Genomic DNA, 23,242 nt, shown 5'->3' with positions numbered 1-23,242 from the left:
CAACTCATAGCGATCCTGTACAGTGTTTCTGAGGCTGTAAATCTTTATGGGAGCAGAAAGCCTCATCTTTCTCCCAAGGAACAGCTGGTAGTTTCGAATGCTGACTGAGGTTAGCAGACCAATTTGTAACCACTACGCTACATGATAGATTTAATTCTGGATTCTCAATTCTGTTCCATTGATCTAAGTATCTTTTATTATACTAGTACCAGGCTGTGTAGACCACAGTGACTGTGAAGTAATTTTTAAAATCAGAAAGTGAGAGGCCTCCAACTTTGCTCTTCTTCTTACATAATGCTTTGCTTATCCAGGGTCTCTTTCCTTTCCATATAAAGTAAGTGATTAGATTTTCCATCATCTTAAAGAATGATATTGCAATCTGAATAGGAATTGCATTATATTTATAGATTGCTTTGTGTAGTGTTGACATTTTCACAATGTTGTCTTCCTATCCATGAGCATGGTATGCTCTTCCATTTTTGTAAGTCTCTTTTGGTTTTTTGTAGTAGTGTTTTATAGTTTTCTTTGTATAGGGCTTTTGTTTCTCTGATTAGATTGATTCCTAAGTATTTCATCTTTTAGGTGGCTTTTGTAAATGGTATTGCTTTCCTAATTTACTTTTCAGAGCTGTCCTTATTAACATAGAGAAATCTAACTGATTTTTGTATGTTGATCTTATACTCTGCCACTTTGCTGAATCTTTCAACGAGTTCAAATAATTTTCCTGAGGTGTCTTTGGGATTTTCTATGTATAGGACCATATCCTCTGCAGAGTTTTATTTCTTCTTTGCCAATTTGGATGCCTTAATTTCCTTTCTTGCTTTATAGCTCTAGCTAAGACTTCCAACACAATAATGAATAGGAGAGTTGATAAAGAGGATCCTTGTCTGATTCCTATTCACAAGAATGCTTTCAGTTTCTCTCCATTGAGAATAATGTTGGCTGTTGGATTTGTATATCTGTTTTTCTTATGTTGAAAAATGTACCTTCAATTCCTATATTGTAAAGTGTTTTTATCAGGAATGGATGTTGGATTTTGTCAAATGCCTTTTCCACATTAATCAATACAATCATGTGGCTTTTTCCTTTATTTATATGATATTACATTGATTGTTTCTCTAATACTGAACCATCCTTGTAGTCACTTGGTCATGATGTATTATGAGGTTGAGTCAAAAATTATCCACACTCTATCTGTAGAAGTTATTTCAATCAACTTTTAGAAAAGACAAAAGCAGCATTTTTCTACATAATCTCCTTGTTTTTCAATACACTTTGTCATCTGTGAATAAGCTTTAATACTCCCTTATTAAAAAATGTTTTAGGCTAAGCTATGAGCAATGAATACACTGCTGTCTTCACTTCTTCATCAGAGGTGAATCTTCATCCTAGAAAGGCTGCTTTCAGGGAACCAAGCAAGTAAAAGTCTGATAGGGCAAGACCAGGATGCTGTAACACCTCAAAAGGAAGTTTTTGCAGAGTGACAACAGTGTGGATAGTGGTGGGGGGACATGCATTGTCATGCATGATCATAATGCCCTTATATACCAGTCCTCTGCATTTAATCTGAAGTTTAGGCTTCAGTTCTTCAGTGAGCATCTGTATCGAGTACTCTTGATTGTTGAACCTTTTTCCTGATAGTGCTCCCAGAAAACTGTAAGCATCAATTTTCCAGCTGATGGTTGATTTTTAGACAGTTTCTTGGTCAGCAATTGAGGATGTTTCCACTCTATATTCTGCTGTTTACTCTCAGGCTCATAGTAATGAATCCATGTCTCGTCACCAGTAATAACTTTTTTTAAAAGAAACTTTTACCTTCCTTCAAATATTGGTCCAAATTTTGTTTGTGGATGTCAAATGCTTCTGTTTATGCTCTTCTGTGAGTTGTTTAGGTCCCCATCTTGCACAAACTTTGCAATGCCCAAGTCTGTCATAGATCATTTCAAAGGCAGAGCCATAGCTGATTTGCAAATGATATGCCACATAATCCAGTGTCACTCATCTATTCGATGAAACATTTCACACGCATGCTCAATGTTGTCATCAACTGTGGACACGGACAGGCATTTTAATATAACCAGAGTGCGAATAATTTTTGAATCACCCTCATTTTCTTTGACATGTTGTTGAATTTTATTGGCTAGGATTTTGTTGAGAATTTTTGCACCTATGTTCATGGTAGATATTGGTTTATAATTTTGTTTCCTTTAGGTACGAGAGTTAAACTTTCTTCATAAAATGTATTCAGGAGTTATCCATTCTTTCTATGTTCAGAAATCGCTTAAATAAATTGGTGTTAGATAGAATTCATGATTCAAGTCATCTGGGCCCAGATATTTAAAATAACCTGATCAATTTCTTTTAGTTATAGGTCTGTTCAAGCTTTCTACTTCACTGTGTTAGTTTAAATAGGTCATGTTTTTCTAAATCTTTATTCATTTCTTCTAGATTTTCAAATATATTGGAGTATAGTTCATCATAATCTTGTTATTATCTTTTTTATTTCTGTTGCTCTAATCTTTATTATTTCTTTTCTTCTTGTGGCAGTAGATTTACTTTGCTGTTCTTTCTCTAATTGTTGGAGATGTTGGGTTACGATGTTGATATTGGTTCCTTTGTTTTTTGGGATGTGTTATAAACTGCTGTCTAAGCACTGCTTTTGCTGTTTCCCAAAAGTTTCATTCTCATTTCGTTCAAGGAATTCTTTTATTATGTTTTTCATTTGTTCTGTTACCCAGTAGCTTTGAAGCAAGCATTCAATTTCCATGTATTTGATTTTGTTTTACTCAAACAAAATCATGATCTTCCTATTGCTGATTTCTAATTTTATAATATTGTGATCTGTAAAAATGCTTTGTAGAATTTGAGACCTGTTTTGTAGACTAACATATGGTCTATTCTGGAGAATATCCACTTGCTGTATATTGTGTGTATTGTGCTGTTGTTGGGTTGACTACTCTACATAAATCTATGAGACCAAGTTGGTTGATTGGTTGTTTAGTTCTTCTGTGTCTCTGTTGATGTTCTTTCTAGCTATTCTGTCCTTTATCAAAAGTGGTATATTAAAATCTCCTACTATCATTATAGCATTATCTATTTACTTTATAAATTCTATTAAGAGTCTGATTTATGTATTTGGAGGCACTTTCATTAATAGCATAGAAACATTTTACAGGTATGTATGTTCCTTAATCATGAGATACAGTTTTTCTTTGTCTCTTATTCTAGTTTTTGCCTTAGAGAGAAGATATTTTATAAGAAACTAGTATTGCCAATCCTGCTCATTTTGATTGTCATTAGCTTGATATATTTTTCCATTATTTGATTTTTAACTGCTTTTTGTCTTTGTATGTAAGGTGTCTGTACTGTAGACAGCATATTGAAGAGTCCTGTTTGGTTTTCCATCCTTTTACTATATGTCTCTTGGCTGGTGCATTTAATCCATTGTTTAGTTTAATTATCAATAGGTATGAATTGATTGCATTCATTTTGCTGTGTGTTTTTTGTGGTAAGTTGTTTTATTTGTTTTACAAGTTTTTCTATTCAGAGTTAATTTTGTTTGTGTGTTTTCTTTTCAATTTCTCCACTGCTGTTGTTTTAATATTTACAACTCTTCACGATTGTCCCTTTTCTTGATTTGATGTGGTCAATTAATTTTCTTTAAGATTACCCTGGTATTTACTACTTTCTTTGCCAATTTAAAAACATCTATTTTATCTTGAAATCTCCTTGACTTCGTCACCATCTGGAATCCTGTAACTATACTTTTTGCCTGTCTTTGCTGTGTAGTTTTTGATACCTTTGATTCCCTAGTTTCACTCTTGTAGGTCTGTTTTTCTTGGAATTCTCCTATATATGGACTAAATTTTGGGTGGTGTTGCCATGTATGTCAAACTCTAGTTGTCTTCTATTGTTGGGTCTCGATCCAAAGGACTCCCTTTAGTATTTTTTGTAAAGTTGGTCTAGTTTGTACAAATTCCTTCAATTTCCATTTATCTGGAAATGTTCTTTGGCAGTTTTTTTCTTTCAGATTTTTTAACATGTCTCCACAGTCTTCTTGCCTGCTTGGTTATTGGTTTTCCTTTGTAGGGAACATTTCGTTTTTTCCCACACTGGTTTCAGGATTCTATCCTTTTCTTTGATTTTGTAGAGTTTGATTATGGTGTGTCTTGGTGATTTTCTTTTGAAGTCTATTCTGTTTAGGGTTCGTTCAGCTTTTTAAATGTTTATTTTCTTGCCTTTCATGATGTTTGGGAAATTTAATTCAAATACCTCTTCAAATATCTCTTCTGTGCTTTTCATTGTCTCTTCCTCTTCTGGAATTCTGATCAACCACAAGTTATCCTTCTTCTTGTTGTACTACATGAATCTTAGGCATTCTTCAGAATTTTTCTTTTAATCATTCTTCCAGCTTATTAATATTGAGATTTATCTTCAAGCTAATTCAGGCTTCCATAGATTCAAATCTCCTTTCCCCTTTCAACTTACTGTCCATTTCTGAAATCTCAGTATTAATTTTCTGTATGTCTGTATGTAGGTTCTATATTAATTCCAATCCTTTATATCAGTTTTGTGTTTTTTTCCTGTAGTACTTTCCTGAATTTTTCCTTGTTTTTCTTGACCTTTCTGTCAGTCATTTGGTGGTACACAAGATAAATTTCTCAAAATCTTTTTCAGGTAGTTTCAATCAATGAGTTTTTTTCCTCAAAATGTTTTCTAGTTCTGCCTCTTCATTGGTTGAGTGAGCTGCCTTGTTTCTTTGTGTCAAAACAAATTGCTGCTTCCGAGACATTCTTATGTTGTTATATTTTATTAAGTTGATGATTATATATTGTTGTATTCTTAGGCACTCACCAACAGCCACCTGGTGTGTGTAATCAGGAGATGAGATTGCGAACCATACTCTATTTGCTGTCCAAGTAGTTCCTTTCAGCATGGATTTAATTGATGCTGGTTGTTGTTGTTGACCTGTTGCATAGCAGCTGGTATTGGCTCTTACCCAATGAGAGGGGTCATAAAGGATATGGTTGTGGCTGGGTTCTACAGATACAGTTGCTGTATTCTGTCAAGTGAAACAAAAAGAGAAAACATACACACAAGACAAAAGGAAGAAAAAACACAAACCAGAAAATATAGAGAAAAAAGAAAAGATTACAGACAAAAAGAGAGAGAGGAAAAAAAAAACAACAGCTAGAAAAAGAAGCACAAGTCAAAGAAAGAAAAGGGGAGGACAATATTTAAAAAGAGAAAAAGAAAAAGTTTTAAAAAAAACCCAAAACACAACTGTTATCATTGTTAAGTGGTATCAAGTCAATTCCAATTCATAGCAACCCTGTATAGGGTTTCCAAGGAGTAGCTAGTGGGTTTGAATCGCCAATCTTGAAGTCCAAAATGACATTGCAGTTCAAATCTTTATCCGACAGTACCAAACAAGGACACCAAACACAATTAGGGAGAGAAATGAATAAAAGGGAAAAAAGACCAGAGAGTTAAAACCAATCAGGGATTACAAAAGAAAAGAAGAAAGAAGTAAAAGTGTTTGAGAAAGAGAAGCTACAAAAAAAGACAAAATGAAACGGGATACTGAAAGTTTAGAAAGCAAGAGAGTAAAAGGTGAGGGGAAAAGAATAAATAAACAAAAACAATGAAAGGAAAACGAACAGGTGCCAGACTCAAGTGAAAATTCAGGAGTCTTCTGCCAGTTGAGGACCTCACATCATGGGTGGGTAAGGGATGTGACAATAACACTGAACCCTAGATGGAGTATCTGTCTGGCTAGGCATTGTCTGTTCCAGAAGTAGTTCATGCAGATCCCAAAGGATCTGGGGTAACAGGGTATTTCTGTCCTAGAGGGGAGCCAAGGGTGAGAGGTCCCTCTAGTCCAGGGTGATCAGAACTGGCTCTGCAGGTCTGGAATAGGTCACATCTGATTCCAGGTGCCAGGGTTTGTGCTGCTAGCTTCCCACATACTTTGATGTGCTTTCGACAGCCTGGAACAGGAAGGAACATCCCTGGCAGTGTATGTGGATGGGGGCCAGCCACACCTCTGCTCACTAGGGCACTGTGGTACCAAAAAAAAAAAAAAATTGCTGCCCCTTTCACTCTACAAATAAGTAATATGCCTCTGCACTACCTACTGTCCTTTTGCCTTCAAAGACGCTTGTGAAATTTCAAGATGGACACAATATATAGCTGGCGGACTGGCACAGATTTCCATTGTCTTTTCTTTTTTTTTCCTTCCCCATGCATCTGTTCACTTGCAGATCTGGAGCAAGAAGGCCTTCCCGAATGGGATCAATTCAGACAGCTCTCTTCTCCTTTAAGGGGCTTACAACCATGTTCACCTCCATGCAGCTCCGGCTACCTAGAGAGTGAGAGCTTCCCCAAGGATGTACACGGGTGTGGGCTGGCCTTGCCTCTGGCCAACAAGGTAGAGTGACAAACAAGAAAAAATAATATATATTACACCTTAATGCTTCTGCAACGTCAGTATATTTGCTTGTCTCTGAAACTGCTCACAAAAGCTCAAGATGGCTGCACCCATCTGGTCAGCAGGCACAGGTCACCAGTCTCTCCTTATTTTTACCATGTCTGATGTCTCTCCTAGTAAGCACTGAATCCACTTATCTATCCCTTCATCAGAAGCTCAGAGTTCCAGAACTATCACCTGCAGCTGTTTCATTTGATTTTACGTATCTATGTTGTAGAGGGTCTGTACAACCTACCTGCTTAATTCACTATCTTGCCACCTCCTCCATGAACTTTTTGAAGCCAGCTTGTATTTAAATTTTCTTCAGGAAAAGATATAAAACATACCTGATTCACACAACTCTTCTTCCACTGATAGCCCAACTTCTCACAAGTCTCTTTTAGGCAATGATAAGATTTGTCTGCATCCAATTTGGTAAAGAATCGTGTCATTCTTTTGACCAAGCGCTGCCATGGATTCTACAAGGCAAACAGAAGAAAGCTGAATAAATTCACACTGGCCAAAAGAAGCCATATGATAGGTGTTGTTGTTGTTGTCAGGTGCCATCGAGTCAGAACCGACTCATAGTGACCCCATGCACACCTGAACGAAACGATGTCCGATCCTGGGCCAATCTCACCACTGCTTCTACACTAGATACCATCAATGATGCCACCTGGCTGATCCATCTCATTGGGGGTCTTCCTCTCTTTCGCTGATCCTCCATCTTACCCAGCATGACACCCTTCTCTAGCGACTGTTTCCTCCTGACAATATGTCCAAAATATGAGAGACGAAGTTTAGCCATCTTGGCCTCCAAGGAGCACTCTTGCTGCACCTCTTCCAAAACAGATCTATTGGTTCTTTTGGCAGTCTATGGCACTTTTAGTATTCTCCTCCAACACCACAATTCAAATATGATAGGTACTTAGTCTCAAAATTCTTTTCTGTGATTTATTAAGATTCATATATATGAAAGCCCACTCTAATTCTCTCTCTCTTATTTGAAAATTCTTTAACACTAAATTCTAACATTTAAAAAAATTCTTAGAAGACATTAAAACAATATAAAATAAAGGGTGCCCATTATTTAAGGAGCTCTGGTACCGTAGTGGTTATGAATCGGGCTAACCTCAGGGTTAGCAGTTAAAAACTACCAGCTGTTCCACAGAAGATAGATGAGGCTTTCGGCTCCCATAAAGATTTACAGCCTCTGAAACCCTATTCAGGGTCGCTATGAGTCAGAACCAACTCCATAGCACATGACAACATTATTTATTTAAAAACTAAATTCCTTTACCTGTGAGGATCCTGGAGTGCCAAGCAACTGACTATTAAGAAGCATATGATCAGGACATGTAGGTTGAGAAAAACTGATCCCTTGTACCAGTTTATCTATATATGAGGAGCTGGTGTCCCATAAGGAAAGTCCTGTTCGTGGTTCTGGCTGGGAACTAGAGTACTTCACATTTTCTTCACTAGGCAGTAAGAAAAGGGGGGAATATGTTTTAAGTAAAATACATTAGACATTTATTATATCACACTTCCATCCTCACCCTGATAAAAATTATACTTGTTATTAGAAAGAAAATGAATGTATTGCTTTTCTTAAGAAATAATACATTCAGCAACCATTTTATCCTTATTGGTCTTACCTAGAAGCACAGCTTACTGGAGGGAAGTCCAAATTGGATTGAATGTGCTTAGAGAATCCACCTGGAGACTCTGATACACCTCCTGAAGTGACCTGAGGCCTCCTTGATCCTAAGAAAAGATAAATACAAATGCTTTCAAGTGTTCTATGCAGATATCTTTTAAAATCACCCAAACAGCAACTTGAAAAGGCAACAACATATCTAAATACATTTATTTAACACAAAGTATGACACATGAAAATACATTCCAAATGTGGCACATCATGATAAAGCCATAATTTAAATAGTATGGTCTATGGTAACAGAACAATGTTCTATAAAAAGAGAGACCAAACTAAAGGACCAGAAGTTTTCTAAATAAAGGTAATTTATGATGAAGGCATCAATTATGAATTTATTACAACGCCCTTTGCTCCAGTGGAAAATCTGCAATATTTAGAGGCATGGTTATACTCCAAAGTCTAGGTGATTATATAAAAATCAGATCACAGAGTAGAGGGTGACTATATCATTATATAACTGCCAAATTTTATGGAACTGCCAAACTACTAAACATCAAGGAACAGCCAAGCTGACACATAACCTTAACCATTACAATAAATGTTACTCTTGCCTTGCACCCTGGCGTACATTATTGCCAAATGTGTATCATGAATGTGAAAAATACTCAGATAGTAGATTATTTTACCAATGTCATGTGAAATGTCAAATAATGTAGTCGATAACTAAGGAGTAGGTGTACATATGTTTTCAGCTGGAACCGACTCCATGGTATATAACCACCACAACCCTCATCTGGACACTCAACACTGAGAGTAAATTCTTTGTTTCTCTAGTCAGTTTCCTCTCCCTTTCTTCATAACTACTTAAGATTTTCTACATTCTTTTCAAATTTCAAATACCATCTACCAGTACATTACTCTTAATATATGACACTCAAAAACCAAACCCATTCTATCAAGTCAAATCTGACTCATAGTGACCCTAAAAGCCTGTAAATTTTCATGGGAACAGAAAGCCTTGTCTTTCTCCTGTCGAGCAGCTGGTAGATTTGAACTGCTGACCATGAGGTTAGCAGTCCAGTGCTTATCCTATAATGTCACCAGGGCTCCCTTAACAAATGCCCCACATCACAGAGAAAATAAAGTCATTAGATAGAAACTCCCTCAATTTGCCACTGGCAAGTCTGCTAACAAACCTGCTTCCCTCACTACCATTTTTTCCTCTTCATATACTTAGAATAAAAGCCTATATATATCACTCTTAAATCAAAAACAATAAAAATTCATTCCAAGAAAGATCTTTTAAAACTAAATATATGATCATGTCATTTCTCCCTTGAAATCTCTCAAAGGCCCAAATGGTCTTAAATTAAAACCCAAAGTCCTTAAAGTGGCTTACAAGGTCCTCCTTCACAACTGGGCCAACATTTACCTCTCTAGCCTCACCTTAAAATTGTATTAAATTCTTCTCCATTCATTAACTCAATTAAGTGTCTAAGATATATCACACATTGTTCTTCCACTGGTAATGTTGTTGTTGTTGTTATGTGCCGTGGAGTCGGTTCCGACTCATAGCGACGCTGCACAGGGTTTCCGAGGCTGTAAATCCTTACGGGAGCAGAACGCCTCATCTTTCTCCCGCGGAACCGCTGGTAGTTTCGAACTGCTGACCTTACGGTTCGCAGCCCAATTCGTAACCACTACGCTACCAGAGCTCCTTTACAATGGTGAAAAATAGACATGATCCATGCCTTACTGTCTCTTTCAATTTCTCAAGAGCACCAAGCTCTCTAGACTCCAAGACTATGCAAATGCTGCTCAGCATCACACCTACCATTCACTTTGCCTGACTAGTTTCCCTTTGATATTCAACTCTTTTATATTTAATGGCAGTTCCTCAGGGAAGCAAACCTTACTTGTCCCTTAAGATTTGTTGAAACACATAGTGACAGTACCCTGACTATCCCCCTTATTTATTAATGAAATTATTTATCATACTTCTCTTTTTCCTATTAGATACTAAGATATTCATAAGGAGAGAGATCATATCTATCTTGTGTGGCTCATTTTTGCTGTTGACTTCGTAAGTACCTTTTCTTTCCTAGAGAAAAATACATGGTATTTTAAGTTTACCTTTCTTGAGTGGTTTGTTGTACCATCTGTCTTTTTTAATGTCTGGGATGGAAATTCTTACTGATGGGTTCTCGACTAAGATTTTATGCAGCAGAGCTAAAAAAAAATTTTTTTTAATTAATTAAAACATTTATAAATGAGTCATGCAGATCAGATGGGCTCATCATCAGTAAAGACCAATCCTTAGAAAGAACATCATGTTTGGTTCAGCAGAAGGTCAAAAGTATGAGGGAAACTTATTGAGATAGATTGACACAATAACCACAATAATGGTCTCAAACATCAGGAAGATGGAGCAGGACTAGGCAATGTTTCTGCTATACATAAGGCTGACATGAGTCAGAATCAATTCAGTGGGAATTAATAATAGCAACAATGTGTTTGTGGTAGGGGACACATTCTTCACTGGCCTCATTATGTAACCAAGAAAAAAGGGTTCTCCACACCAGAATATTAACAGAAAGTTACAAAAAGTCTATTTTACATTTTAATACCAAATTTCATTGCTTCATTGTCATACTAAGTTGCCAAACTGTTTTATAACTTTTTTTAATTGTCAGTTGTACTGTGGTAAATGAAATTGTTCATAATAACAATTTCTAACAATCAGGTCAACTCAAAGGCAACTAACAATTGTTATTTCTGTTGTTAGGTGCTATCAAGTCAGTTCCCACTCAATGACCTATGCATAACAGAACAAAATGCTGTCCAATCCTGCCCCATCTTCACAACTGTTGTTATGTTTGAGTCCAATGTTCCTGCCACTGGGTCAATCATCTTGCTGGGTTTTCCTCTTCTTTTGCTGACATTCCACTTTCCCAAGCACAATGCCTTTCACCAGGAACTGGCCCCTCCTGGCAAAAGGACCAAAGTATGAGAGACAAAGTCTCACCATCCTTACTTCTAAAGAGCATTCTGGATGTACTTCTTCCAAGACAGATTTGTTTGTTCTTCTGGCAGCCCACGGTACTGTCAATATTTTCCAACATGATATTCAAGTGCATCAGTTCTTCCATAGACTGTCTTATTCACTGTCCAACTTTCACATGCATATTGTTGTTTTGTTGCTGTTAAGTGCCTCCAAGTCGGTTCCCACTCATAGTGACCCTGCATAGGATTTCCACGGAGCAATGAGTGAGTTGGAACTACCGACCTTATGGTTCAAACTGACCGTGCGGCCCAGTGCTTTATTCCACAGTGCACATGTACATTATTAAAAATGCCATAGCTTGGGGTCAGGTGCACTTTAGTACTCAAACTGACATCTTTACTCTTTAACACCTTAGATTGGCAGCAAATTTGCCTAATGCAATATGTCATTTGATTTCTTGACAGTTGCTTTCATAAGTGATTATGGATCCAACTTCAATCTCTTCCACATTTATCCTGATGTTATTTATTGGTCCAGTTGTGAGGATTTGGGATTCTTTTTTTTTTACATTGAAGTGCAAACTCATATTGAAGGTTGTAATTTTTTATATTCATCAATATTTCAAGTCTTCTTCCAGCAAGGTTATCTGGATATTGAAGGCTATTAATGAGTCTTCCTTCAATCTTAATGTCCTGTTCTTCATATAATCCAGCTTCTCATATTATTTGCTCAACACACAGATTGTGAAAGGATGTAACCTTGGCATACACCTTTAAAGAGGTCTTGTACAGCAGATTTGCCTAATGCAACACATACATTTGATTTCTTGACTGCTGCTCCCATGAGTGTTAATGGTAGATCCCAGCAAAATAAAGTTTTAAACAATTTTAATATTTTCTTCATTTATTATGATGTTATACATTGCTCCTGTGGTGAGCATTTTTGTTTTCTTTACATTGAGTTGCAACTCATACCGAAAACTGTGGTCTTTGATCTTCATCAGTAAGTATTTTAAGTCCTCTTCACTTTCAACTAGCAAGGTTGCATCATCTGCATATCTCAGGTTGCTAAAGAGTCTTCCTCCAGTAGTTACATAACGTTCTTTTTCATATAATCCAGCTTCTCTGATTATTTGCTCAGCATACAGATTGAATAAGTATGCTAAAAGAACACAACCCTGGCACACACATTTCCTGATTTTAAACCATTCAGTCTCCCCTTGGTCTGTTCAAACAACTGCCTCTTGATCTAGGTACAGGTTCCACATAAGCAAAAGTATGTGTTCCAAAATGCTCATTCTCCGAAATGTTGTCCATAGCGTGTCATGATCCACAGTCGAAAACCATTGTCTAGTCAATAAAGCACAGATAAATGTCTTTCTGGTATTCTCTAATTTCAGCCAGAAATCATCTGGAGTCAACGATGATATCCTTTGTTTCACATCCTCATCTGAATCCGGCTTGAATGTCTGGCAGCTCCCAGTCAATGTACTGTTATAGCCATTTTTGAATTATCTTTAGCCAAATTTTATTTGAAGGTGGTATTAATGATATTGTCTGATAATTTCCATAGGGCCATCTCTCTTTGGAAAGGGCACAAATATGGACCTATTCCAAGTAGTAGGCCAGATAGCTGTCTTCCAGAATTCTTGGCATATATGAGAGTGATTCCAGAGTTGAACCAATTTTTTGAAATATTTCAATTTGCATTCCAACAATTCCTGGAGCCTTTGGCAATGCCTTCAATGCACATTGGACTTTGGCAATGCCTTCAATACACCTTGGACTTCTTCCTTCATGCCATTGGCTCTTGATCATATACTAAACATTGACCATTTCTTTGTGGTAAAGTGACTCTGTATATTCCTTCCATCTTTTTTTGATGCTTTCTGCAACATTCAATATTTTGACCATAGAATCCTTCAATATTATAAATTGAGGCTTTAAATTTTTCTAGTTCTTTCAGCTTGAGAAATGCTGAGCACATTTTTCCCTTTTGGTTTTCTAACTTCAAGTCTTTGAACATTCCATTATAATATTTGACTTTGTCTTCTTGAAATGCCCTCTGAAAATTTTTTTTCAGCTCTTTTATCTCCTTATTTCTTTCATTTCCTTTAGCATCTCTACACTGCAGAGCAGGTTTCACAGTCTCTTCTGACATCCATTTCAGTCTTGTCTTCTTTCTTGTCTTCAAAATGATCTTTTGCTTTTTTCCGGTATAATGTTCTTTATGTTATCCGAAATCTCTTCTGATTTTCAGTCTTTAGTGTCTAATGCATCAAATTTGTTCTAGAGTTGGTGTTTAAATTCAGGTGAGATATGTTCAAGGTCATATTTTGGCTCTCATGGACTTGTTTTCATTTTCTTCAGCTTCAGCCTGAACCTGCATAGGAGTTATCCTCAGTGTGCCCTGGCCTTGTTTTGCCTGATGATCAGAGCTCTTCCACATCTCTTCCCACAGATGTAGTCAATTTGATTTTTATGTATTCCATCTACTGAGGTCCATATGTATAGTTGTCTTTTATGTTGTTTAAAAAAGATACTTCCAATGAAAACGTCACTGACCTTGCAAAATTCAATCATGTGATTTCCAGCATCATTTCTATCAACAAGGCCTTATTTTCCAACTACTTGTACTTTCTCCAACTTTTGCATTCCAATCACCAGTAATTATCAATACATCTTGATTGCAAGTTTGATCAATAGCAGACTGAAGAAGCTGGTCAAATTTTTCAGTTTCATCATCACTGGGTTTAGTGGTTGGTATATATATTTGAATAATATTGACATTAACTGTTAAGCCTTGTTGTCATTGTTGTTGAATGCCATCGAGTCGTTTCTGACCCATAGTGATCCAGTACAGGATTTCCACAGAGCAGCTGGTGGGCTTGAACCACTGACCTTGTGGCTCATATGACTTTTAACTCCAGCGCACTAACCCACAGGACTCCCATTAAACATTGTAGGCATATAGATATTATTCTGTCACAGATAGCATTATACGCTAAGACAAATCTTGAAATGTTCTTTTTGACAATGAATGTGACACCATTTCTCTTCAATGTACCATTCCTGACACAGTAAGCCATGTGACTGTCTAGTTCAAAATAGCCACTGTCAATCCATTTCAGCTCACTGATGCCTAGAATATCTATGTTTATTAATTCCACCTCATTTGTGATAACTTTCAATATTCCTTGACTCTAGATGTGGCACTCTAAGATCAGCAGTGAACTGTGCACCAAAAGGTCAGATATTCAAATGCACCAGCTGCTCCTTGGAAACACTTTACAGGGTTGCTATGAGTCTGAACCAACTTGACTACACTTAAAAACAATTTTCCTAGGTTCATACTTCTTATATTCCATGTTCTGATTATTAATAGATGTTTGCAGCTATTTCACATCATTTTGAATTGTGCTCCATCATCAAGTGAAGGTCCCAAAGCTTTACCCTACTTTGAGGTGACAGCTCTTCCCTAGTCGATTTTTGAGTCTTCCAACCTGAGGGGCTCATCTTTCAGCAATATCTGACAATATTCTGGTGCTATTTATGTTTCAATAGTTAATGTGTGGTACTATCTGACAGTGTTCCATTGCTATTCATAAGGTTTTCGATGGCTAAACATTCAGACGTAGTCAGTCTTTTCTTACTCTAAGTCTGTCTTAGTCTAGAAGCTCAACTGAAACCTGTCCACCATGGGCAACCCTGCTGGCTTTTAAATTATCAGTGGCATAGCTTCCAGCATCACAGCAATACGCAAGGCACCATAGTACATCAAACTAATAGAGGAGTGGTGGGCATGTGCACTACAATCTCATTTTTGTAAAAGCACACAGTTATAAATAACATGTGCATATAAGCATATGTATATATATTGGAGAACATAGTCTGTAAGCACATATCAAAATATGAAATCATAGGGGTTTTTTCATTATTTTTAAATTATATTTCCTAACTTATCTATAAGGAACATAGATAATTTCCTTGTTTTAGAAGTTAAAAAGAAAAAATATTAGAAAAACTTTCAAAACATACTATTTGCCATTATCTAAGAAATCAGTATTTTCAGTCAAGGTAAACCAGTTACCTAGAGGAGCAGAATCAATTTTTTTCCAGGGGTTGAGGTATGTTTTTTTTTCTTTCCAATCAAAATATTCTTGACAACTGTCACTGGGCTGGTCCCATGGCAATTCTATAAAAGAAAAAAAAATCTACAACTTAGAATTATCATTGCATCATATAGTAAAAATTTTGAGGAATATTTCCTGCAAACAATATGGTTTTCAATATGAATGCCAACTTACAGAAAGTACAGAGGTACTTCAAAGATGAATGAAACATCTCTGTCTTAATTTTTCCAAAAGCAGTAACATGAACCTGACACAGATTTTTTTTCATGTCATAGTTATACAAACCTCAATTAAAAAAAAAATGTTTTGGGTTAAAAGTTATATGAGTTCTACACAACAGTATGTGCAATGCAGTGAATTAGTTCATATGACTCTATCACCCAGTCTTTGTAACTCCCACAAAAAAAAGTTGAGAAAATGTCAATAGGATTATATGATTCAGTTGTGAGTGGTTAATAGAGTTATTTGTGACTGTAAAAACTTTGAACTCTAATGTGTATAAAATGAGCCATCTCAGAAGCAGGAATGGGGGATATCAATACCATAAAAGAGCCAGGATTGGAGCTCATTCTTTGGACCCCAAGATCCCTGCACATTGAAGCTCCTCAACTCAGGGAAAGAAAGCTGACACTAGAGGAGTGGGAGAGGAACAGTAGCAACAGAATCATGAGCCAAAACAAGAGACAGAGTAGTGGGGCTCCCAGCCCACAGAGCAAGTAAATCTGAGTGACATGGGCTGAAGGTTTAATTGAGGAAGCTTAGTTTGCTGACCTGAAAAGCTAAAGAGGAGTGCCTTACAATAGAAACTTATGGTGAAGTGGTGTGCCCTGTGGGCACTTATTATTGGTATTAATAAGTGCCAATGAGTTGGTTCCGACTCATAGTGCTCCTATATAGGGTTTCCAAGGAGTGGCTGGTGAGTTTGAACCACTGACGTTATGGTTCAAACTAACCTTGCGGTCCAGTGCGCTATCCCACAGCGCCACACTAGGACTCCATTTATTAGCAGCCCTAAAAGAGCTTTGTAACATTGCTAGATCAGGGCAGAGGCCAGGCAAAGGGACAAAGGGCCACCAAGGGGCCTGACTGTGGGCATGGATGGGGAGAGGCTGTCCTGACTGGAAGAACTGTTTCCTGAATATTTCTGACCCTGAATTGAAACATGTTTAGGTCCGTAATAAACCCCTAACTATGAGTATGGTGTCTAAGTCCTCTGTGGCCACTGCAAAGAATTATCAAATCCATAAGAACTGACTTCCAGTTTTGAAGTGGGACAAGCAGAGTCAGGTAGGACGAGTTCCGTTGGTGAGGTGCCAAAAATCCAGAGAAGGTGCTTTTACAGAGCTGCTCTAGAGCTCTGGATCCAGAGTAAGTTGCAGGGCATCAACTTCCCCGCAACCACCAGTGAAAAAATCACTGTATAAAGAAAAATACTGCAATTCAGGAATGAATCAGGGCTCAAGACTCTGCCTGTGGAGCACTCCCGGGCTGTATTCAAAGGGTGGGGCCACAGCCAGACTGACACAGTGACATTTGAAAAACGAGGAGTAGATGATTCTACACATTTTCCTCCTCTTCTCTGCTGTGCCTTCGATGCCCAGACCAGCCACCTTCAGGTAGGTGGGCATGCACCCCCAAAAGGGTCCAGCATTGAGCTTACAGTTTTCTCACAGTACAGAGAAGAGGATCCCCATTAGTCACATGGACTGACCCTTTGGCAGCTGATTATGACATCTAATTCTGGGACCCAGCCCTAAAGTTGACCTAGGCAGGACCCTTTACTCTTGCCATGGGTCAGACAGCTACAGTTTTATTTTAGGTTTGGAGTAGTGGTTTTTGTCTCTGCTTTTATATCGTTTCTGTTTGTGATCCTTTTGATCACACTTGTTTCCTGGGTTTAGGAACTTTTTCTCCCTACGTTACCCAAAAAGAGTCAGCAATCACGGTCATATAGCCAAGCTACAATCATACCCCATAATATCTCACCATTGAGACAGGAACAAATACCAGCTGCTAGAAATTACACGTGAAAACGGAAGCCAATCTCCAGATCATATCCAACAAGAGACACTCACCAAGCTTAAAAATACAGCAACAGCCCTAGGACCATCAAGAAAGAAGAGCAGAGAACGGGACCCTATCCAGAGAAGCAGTGATGCCTGAAATGGAGCCAGAGATGACGACGAGGAGTGATGGAGCAGCTGGAGACTTTAGATCCAGAGAGGGAGAGCAACTGTGTGCTGAAGAACTGGGGGTTATGGGGGAAGGATTGCAGGGTATACCCTTTGGTTGGTTGATGATGCATGGAGGGGATTGTGATGCATGGCAATAAGATATACGATAGAATGAATGTAAAACTAATGTTCTCCCATGTAAACTATCACATAATTTACAATAAAACATTTAAAGAAAAAAAATACAGCAACATACATCCATTTAAGCATTGAAAATCCACCTAACTACTGAAAATGTCCAGGAAAGCACAACAAAAATTATCAAAACATGTCCAAAAACAGAAAAGAGTACCTGAGACAAAAGAGTAGAAGCAGACACAGCATTTCCAGTAGAAGAAGAGCACATTTTGGCTCTGCCTGAGAAGGAGTACAGAAGAATGATAGGGAAACAAATTCAAATGCTCTAAAAGGGGGTGGAGAAAAATACGGAAGAAGTAAGGAAAGTGCTACAGAAGCAATCAAACAAGATAGATACAGCACTGGAAACAATTCAAAAGCTGCAAAAAGAGGTCCAGATAATTAATAAAAAGTCAGAAATGTATAATACACTGAAAGGGCAAGAGAGTAGAACAGATGAGATGGAAGCCAGAACCAGTGATCTGGAAGACAAATCTCTCAATGCTGCTAAGATAGAAGCGTAAGCAGTAAAAAGGATAAAAAAAATCTGAAGAGACTCAGATTTATGCTGGATAACATGAAGAGGAGGGAGCTCTGGTAGCGTAGTGGTTACGAATCGGGCTGTGAACCATAAGGTCAGCGGTTCGAAACTACCAGCCGCTCCACGGGAGAAAGATAAGGCTTTCTACTCCCGTAAAGATTTACACCCTCGGAAACCCTGTTACAGGGTCGCTATGGGTCGGAACCGACTCGATGGCACTTAACAACAACAACAACATGAAGAGGAAGAACTTAAGAAAGATTGTCATCCCAGAACAGGAAGAATCACAGAAGTCCACAGAGGAGATAATTGTGGAACTACTGGAAGAAATTTTCCCTAACATCTATAAGGATGAGAAGATAAAGATTCCAGAAGCTGAACGAACTCCAGGAAGGCTATACCCGCAAAAGAAAATCACCAACACATATAATAATCAAGCTCTCCAAAATCAAAGACAAGGAGAGAATACTAAAAGCAGCCAGGGCAAAGAGAAGTGTTAGCTACAAAGGCAAGCAAACCAGACTACGCTTTAACTTCTCAGCAGAAACCATGCAGACAAGAAGGCAATGGAGAGACATATATAAAATCCTAAAAGAAAAAACTACCAACCAAGACTCGTCTATACAGCAAAACTGTCAATCAAATACGATGGTGCAATCAAAATATTTCAGGATAAACAGAAGCTAAGAGATTTTGTCAAAGTCAATCCAGCACTTCAAAACATCCTAAAAGGAGTTCTTTGGACTGAAAACCAACAAGAACAGACAACAACCAGAGATTGACAGATGTGGTAACACCACCTGGAACTCAGTCGACAGATAGCAGAGTTCAGAACAGAACAAAATGACAGAAATGAATTGAGAGGACCTGTGAAGCCAGCCAAAGATCAATATATTAACAGTGTCAAAGAAGGAAAAAACATAGCAACACAGATCCAGGTGATGAGGAGGTCAGGTACATTATAGGACACAACAGACTGTCTTAAATGGGGGTAAAAATTAATAGACTATAGGGAAACCCCAAAGAAAGTTAATACTTCACAACTTACCATAAAAATGAAGATCCAATCAGAAGAAACATGAAAATTAAGAAGAAACTTACAAGAAATAGCACAAAAAACATGAACTCAGCAGAAGATGGCATGCAGAACAAAGGAACAAACAGCACCACTAAAAATTAACATAATGACAGCAATTAATTTTTACCTATCAACAATTACAGAGTATCAATGGATTAAATGCACCATTGAAGAGACAGAGTGGCAGAATGGATAACAAAACAAGACCCTTCAAAATATGCTGCTTGCAAGAGACACACCTTACACACAAAGACAAAAAAGGACTAAAAGTTAAAGGATGGAAAAATATATACCAAGCTAATTGCAATAATAAACAAGCAAGAATGGCATCACTAATCTTTGATAAAATGTACTTTAAGACAAAAACCAGCATAAGAGATAAAGAAGGATGCTATCTCATGCGTCAATTGAGCAAGACGACATAACCATAATAAATATCTATGCTCCCAAAGAAAGAGCACCAAGATATATGAAGCAAACCCTACTAGAATTGACGAAAGAAATAGATAAATGTACAATTATAGTGGGAGATTTTAATATGCCACTTTCAAAAAGGGAGAGAACAACCATAAAGAACCTCAACAAAACCACAGAGAAAATAAACAGCACAATCAACCAACTTGACCTCATAGATGTGTAGAGAGCATTCAACCCAACAACAGCACAATATATATTCTTTTCCTGTGCACGTGGAACATTCTCCACAACTGGCCATGTGTAAGGTCACAAAGCAATCCTTCATAAATTTAAAAACATCAAAATATTACAAGGCATCTTTTCATAACACAATACTATAAAACTAGAAATCAACAATAAGACAACCACGGAAATAAAGTTGAATAAATAGAAACTGAATAACACCTTGCTGAAAGCACCTGGGTGGTAGAAGAAATCAAACATGAATTCATAAAGTTCCTAGAAACAAATGAGAATGAAAAACAACACATCAAAGTTTTGGGACATGGCGAAAGTAGTGCTGAGAGGTCAGTTCATTGCTACAAATGCGCACATCCAAAAAGAAGAAAGAACCAAAATTAACACATTGACATTGCATCTCCAGCAATTAGAAACAAATCAACAGAGGGAACCTACAGTCACCAAAAGAAAAAAAGAAATAATAAAGATGAGTACAGAAATAAAAGAGATAGAAAACAGAAAACCTATAGAAAGAATCCACAGGACAAGCAGCTGGTTTTTTGAAAGAATTAATAAAATTGACAAACCTAAAAAAAAAAAAAAGGAGGGAGCAGACACAAATAACTCACATTAGAAACCACATGGGCGATGTCACAATGGAAATCAAAAGCATAATAACAGAATACTATGAAGAGTTGTACTCCAAAAAATTTTAAAACTTAGAAGAGATGGATACATTTTTAGAAAAACACAACTTACCTAAACTTACACAGAGTGAACTAGAAAACTAGAACAGACCCATAACAAAAGAACAAATTGATCATGTCATCAAAAATCTCCCAACCAAAAGAAGTCCAGGCCCAGATGGATTCGTGGGTGAGTTCTACCAAACATTCAGGAAAAAGCTGTCACCAATTCTACTCAAATTATTCCAGAATATAGAAGAGAATAGAAAACTTCCTAATACATTTTATGAAGCAAGCATAACCCTCCTACCAAAACCAGGGAAGGACATCACTAAGAAAGAAAATTATAGACCAATATCCCTCATGAACATAAATGCAAAAATTCTCAACAAAATCCTAGCCAACAGAATCCAGCAGCACATCAAAAAACAATACATCATGACCAAGTGGGTTTTATAACATGGATGCAAGGATGGTTCAAAATTAGAAAAACAATCAATGTAATAAATAAGAAAAAGTAAAGGAACCACATGATCATATCCATTGATGCAGAAAAGGCATTGTTGGACAAAATCCACATCCATTCCTGATAAAAATACTCAAAAAAGTAGGAATCAAAGGGAACATCCTCAACATAATTAAAAGCATATATACAAAATCAACAGCCTACATTACTATCAATGGAGAGAAACTGAAAGCCTTCCCTCTGCGAACAGAAACCAGACAAGGATGCCCTTTGTTGCCACTCCTATTCAATATTGTTTTGGAAGTGTTACCCAGAGCGATATGGCAAAATAGGGAAATGAAAGGCATCCAAATTGGCAAAAAGGAACTAAAACTCTATTTGCAGACGATATAATCCTATACATAGAAAACTCCAAAGACTCAGTCAAAAAGCTGCCATATGTCATTGGAAGATTCAGCAAAGTGGCAGGATATAAGATCAACATACAAAAATCAGTTGGATTCCTCTATACCAAAAAATGACAGCATTGAAAAAGACATTAGGAAAGCAATACTATTTAAATAGCCGACCAAAGGATGAAATATCTAGGAATACATGCAATCAGAGAAACAAAGGACCTATACAAAGAAAACTACAAAACATTATTACAAGAAACCAAAGGAGACTTACAAAAGTGGAAGAATATACCATGTTCCTGGATAGGAAGACTTAACATTGTGAAAATGTCAATACTGCCCAAAGGAATTTACACATATAATGTGATCCCAATCCAGATTTCAACGACATTCTTCAAAGAGAAGGAAAAAGCAATTACAAACTTTACATGGAAAGGAAAGACACCCAGGATAAGCAAAGCACTGCTTAAGAAAAAGAACAAGAATGGAAACCTCTCACATCCAGATTTAAAAATTTACTACACAGTTACAGTGGTCAAAACAGATTGGTACTGGTACAATGAAAGATACATTGATCAATGACACAGAATTGCGAATCCAGAAATTAACTCATCTACATACAGCCAACTGATTTTCAAAAAAGTGCCTAGGTATATTGCATGGGGAGGAGATAGTCTCTTTAAAAAATGGTGCACGCAAAACTGGAGAGAGATATGCAAAAGACTGAAACAAGACTTTTAACTCACGCCGTATACAAAAACCAAGTAATTCAACATGGATTAAAGACCTAAATGTGAATCCCAAAATTATGAAGGTCATCAATGAAAAATTAGGGACAAATGTGAGGGCTCTAATTCAGGGAATACACAGACTACCAAACATTTTAAAACCTACACAAACAGAAGTAGACAAAATAGATGATTGGGACATACTAAAAATTAAAAACTTCTGTGCATCAAAAGACTTCACCAAAAGAGTAAAAAGGGAGCCCACAGAATGGGAAAAAATCTTTTGCAACAACACATCAAACAAGGGACTCATTTGAAAAATATATAGGAAACTGTCCTTTCTTCGCCATCATATGACCGCTGCTACGTTCCATCTTCACAATATCTTCTCATAAGACTTTCAGGATCAAGAGATTCCTGGCCAAGAAACAAAAGCAGAATCGTCCCATTCCCAATGGATCTGAATGAAAACGGGGGAAAAAATCAAATACAACTCCAAAAGAAGATACTGGAGAAGAATAAAGCTGGGTCTCTAAGGAGTGACACATGTTCTCTAAGGAGTGGCACATGTGGATGGCGCAGCACATAACAGACCCAGGTCCTAGCACCCTACCACAGCAAGTTCAATTTTGCCAAGATTTGATCAGTTGAACATGTTTTGCAAAACTTCTGGTTTCTTCCTTTATTTTTATGCTTCCGCATTTAAAGAGGTTGGCTATATATATAGGAAACTACAACACCTCTACAAGAAAAAGACAAATAACCCAATTAAAAAAGGGCACAGGACACGAACAGCCACTTCACCAAGGAGATCCAGGCAGCCAACAAACATATGAAGAAATGTTCACGATCACTAGCTATTAAAGAGATACATATCAAAACAATAATGAGATATCATCTCACACCAGCAATTAACAGCAAAGATTAAAAAAGAAGAGGACAAAAATGCTGGCGGGAATGTGGAGAGACTCAGACCCTCCTACATTGTTGGTGCCCATCAATTGAAGAATGGATAAACAAACTGTGGTACATGCACACAATGGAATACTATGCTACCTTGAAGAACAACAAGGAAGCTGCAAGCCACTGTATAACATGG

General features: G+C 37.3%; 1 protein-coding gene across 2 annotated transcripts in view; it reads right to left on the bottom strand.

Moving 5' to 3' along the window:
• CHEK1 (checkpoint kinase 1) overlaps positions 1 to 23,242 on the bottom strand; it is a 54,639-nt gene that overhangs the window by 4,779 nt on the left and 26,618 nt on the right. For both annotated transcript variants that reach the window (XM_006867664.1, XM_006867665.1), the window contains exons 6-10: positions 15,220 to 15,324; positions 10,260 to 10,355; positions 8,125 to 8,233; positions 7,770 to 7,947; positions 6,817 to 6,948 (exon numbers count right to left, since the gene is read on the bottom strand). In XM_006867664.1, the coding sequence (XP_006867726.1) occupies positions 6,817 to 6,948; positions 7,770 to 7,947; positions 8,125 to 8,233; positions 10,260 to 10,355; positions 15,220 to 15,324 (620 nt within the window). The remainder of the gene's footprint in view (positions 1 to 6,816; positions 6,949 to 7,769; positions 7,948 to 8,124; positions 8,234 to 10,259; positions 10,356 to 15,219; positions 15,325 to 23,242) is intronic.

The sequence above is a fragment of the Chrysochloris asiatica genome, unplaced genomic scaffold, assembly GCF_000296735.1.
Source record: "Chrysochloris asiatica unplaced genomic scaffold, ChrAsi1.0 scaffold00107, whole genome shotgun sequence".
Taxonomy (NCBI): Eukaryota; Metazoa; Chordata; class Mammalia; order Afrosoricida; family Chrysochloridae; genus Chrysochloris; species Chrysochloris asiatica.
Note: the sequence above shows the minus strand (reverse complement) of the source record. Positions and strands in the feature narration are given on the sequence as shown.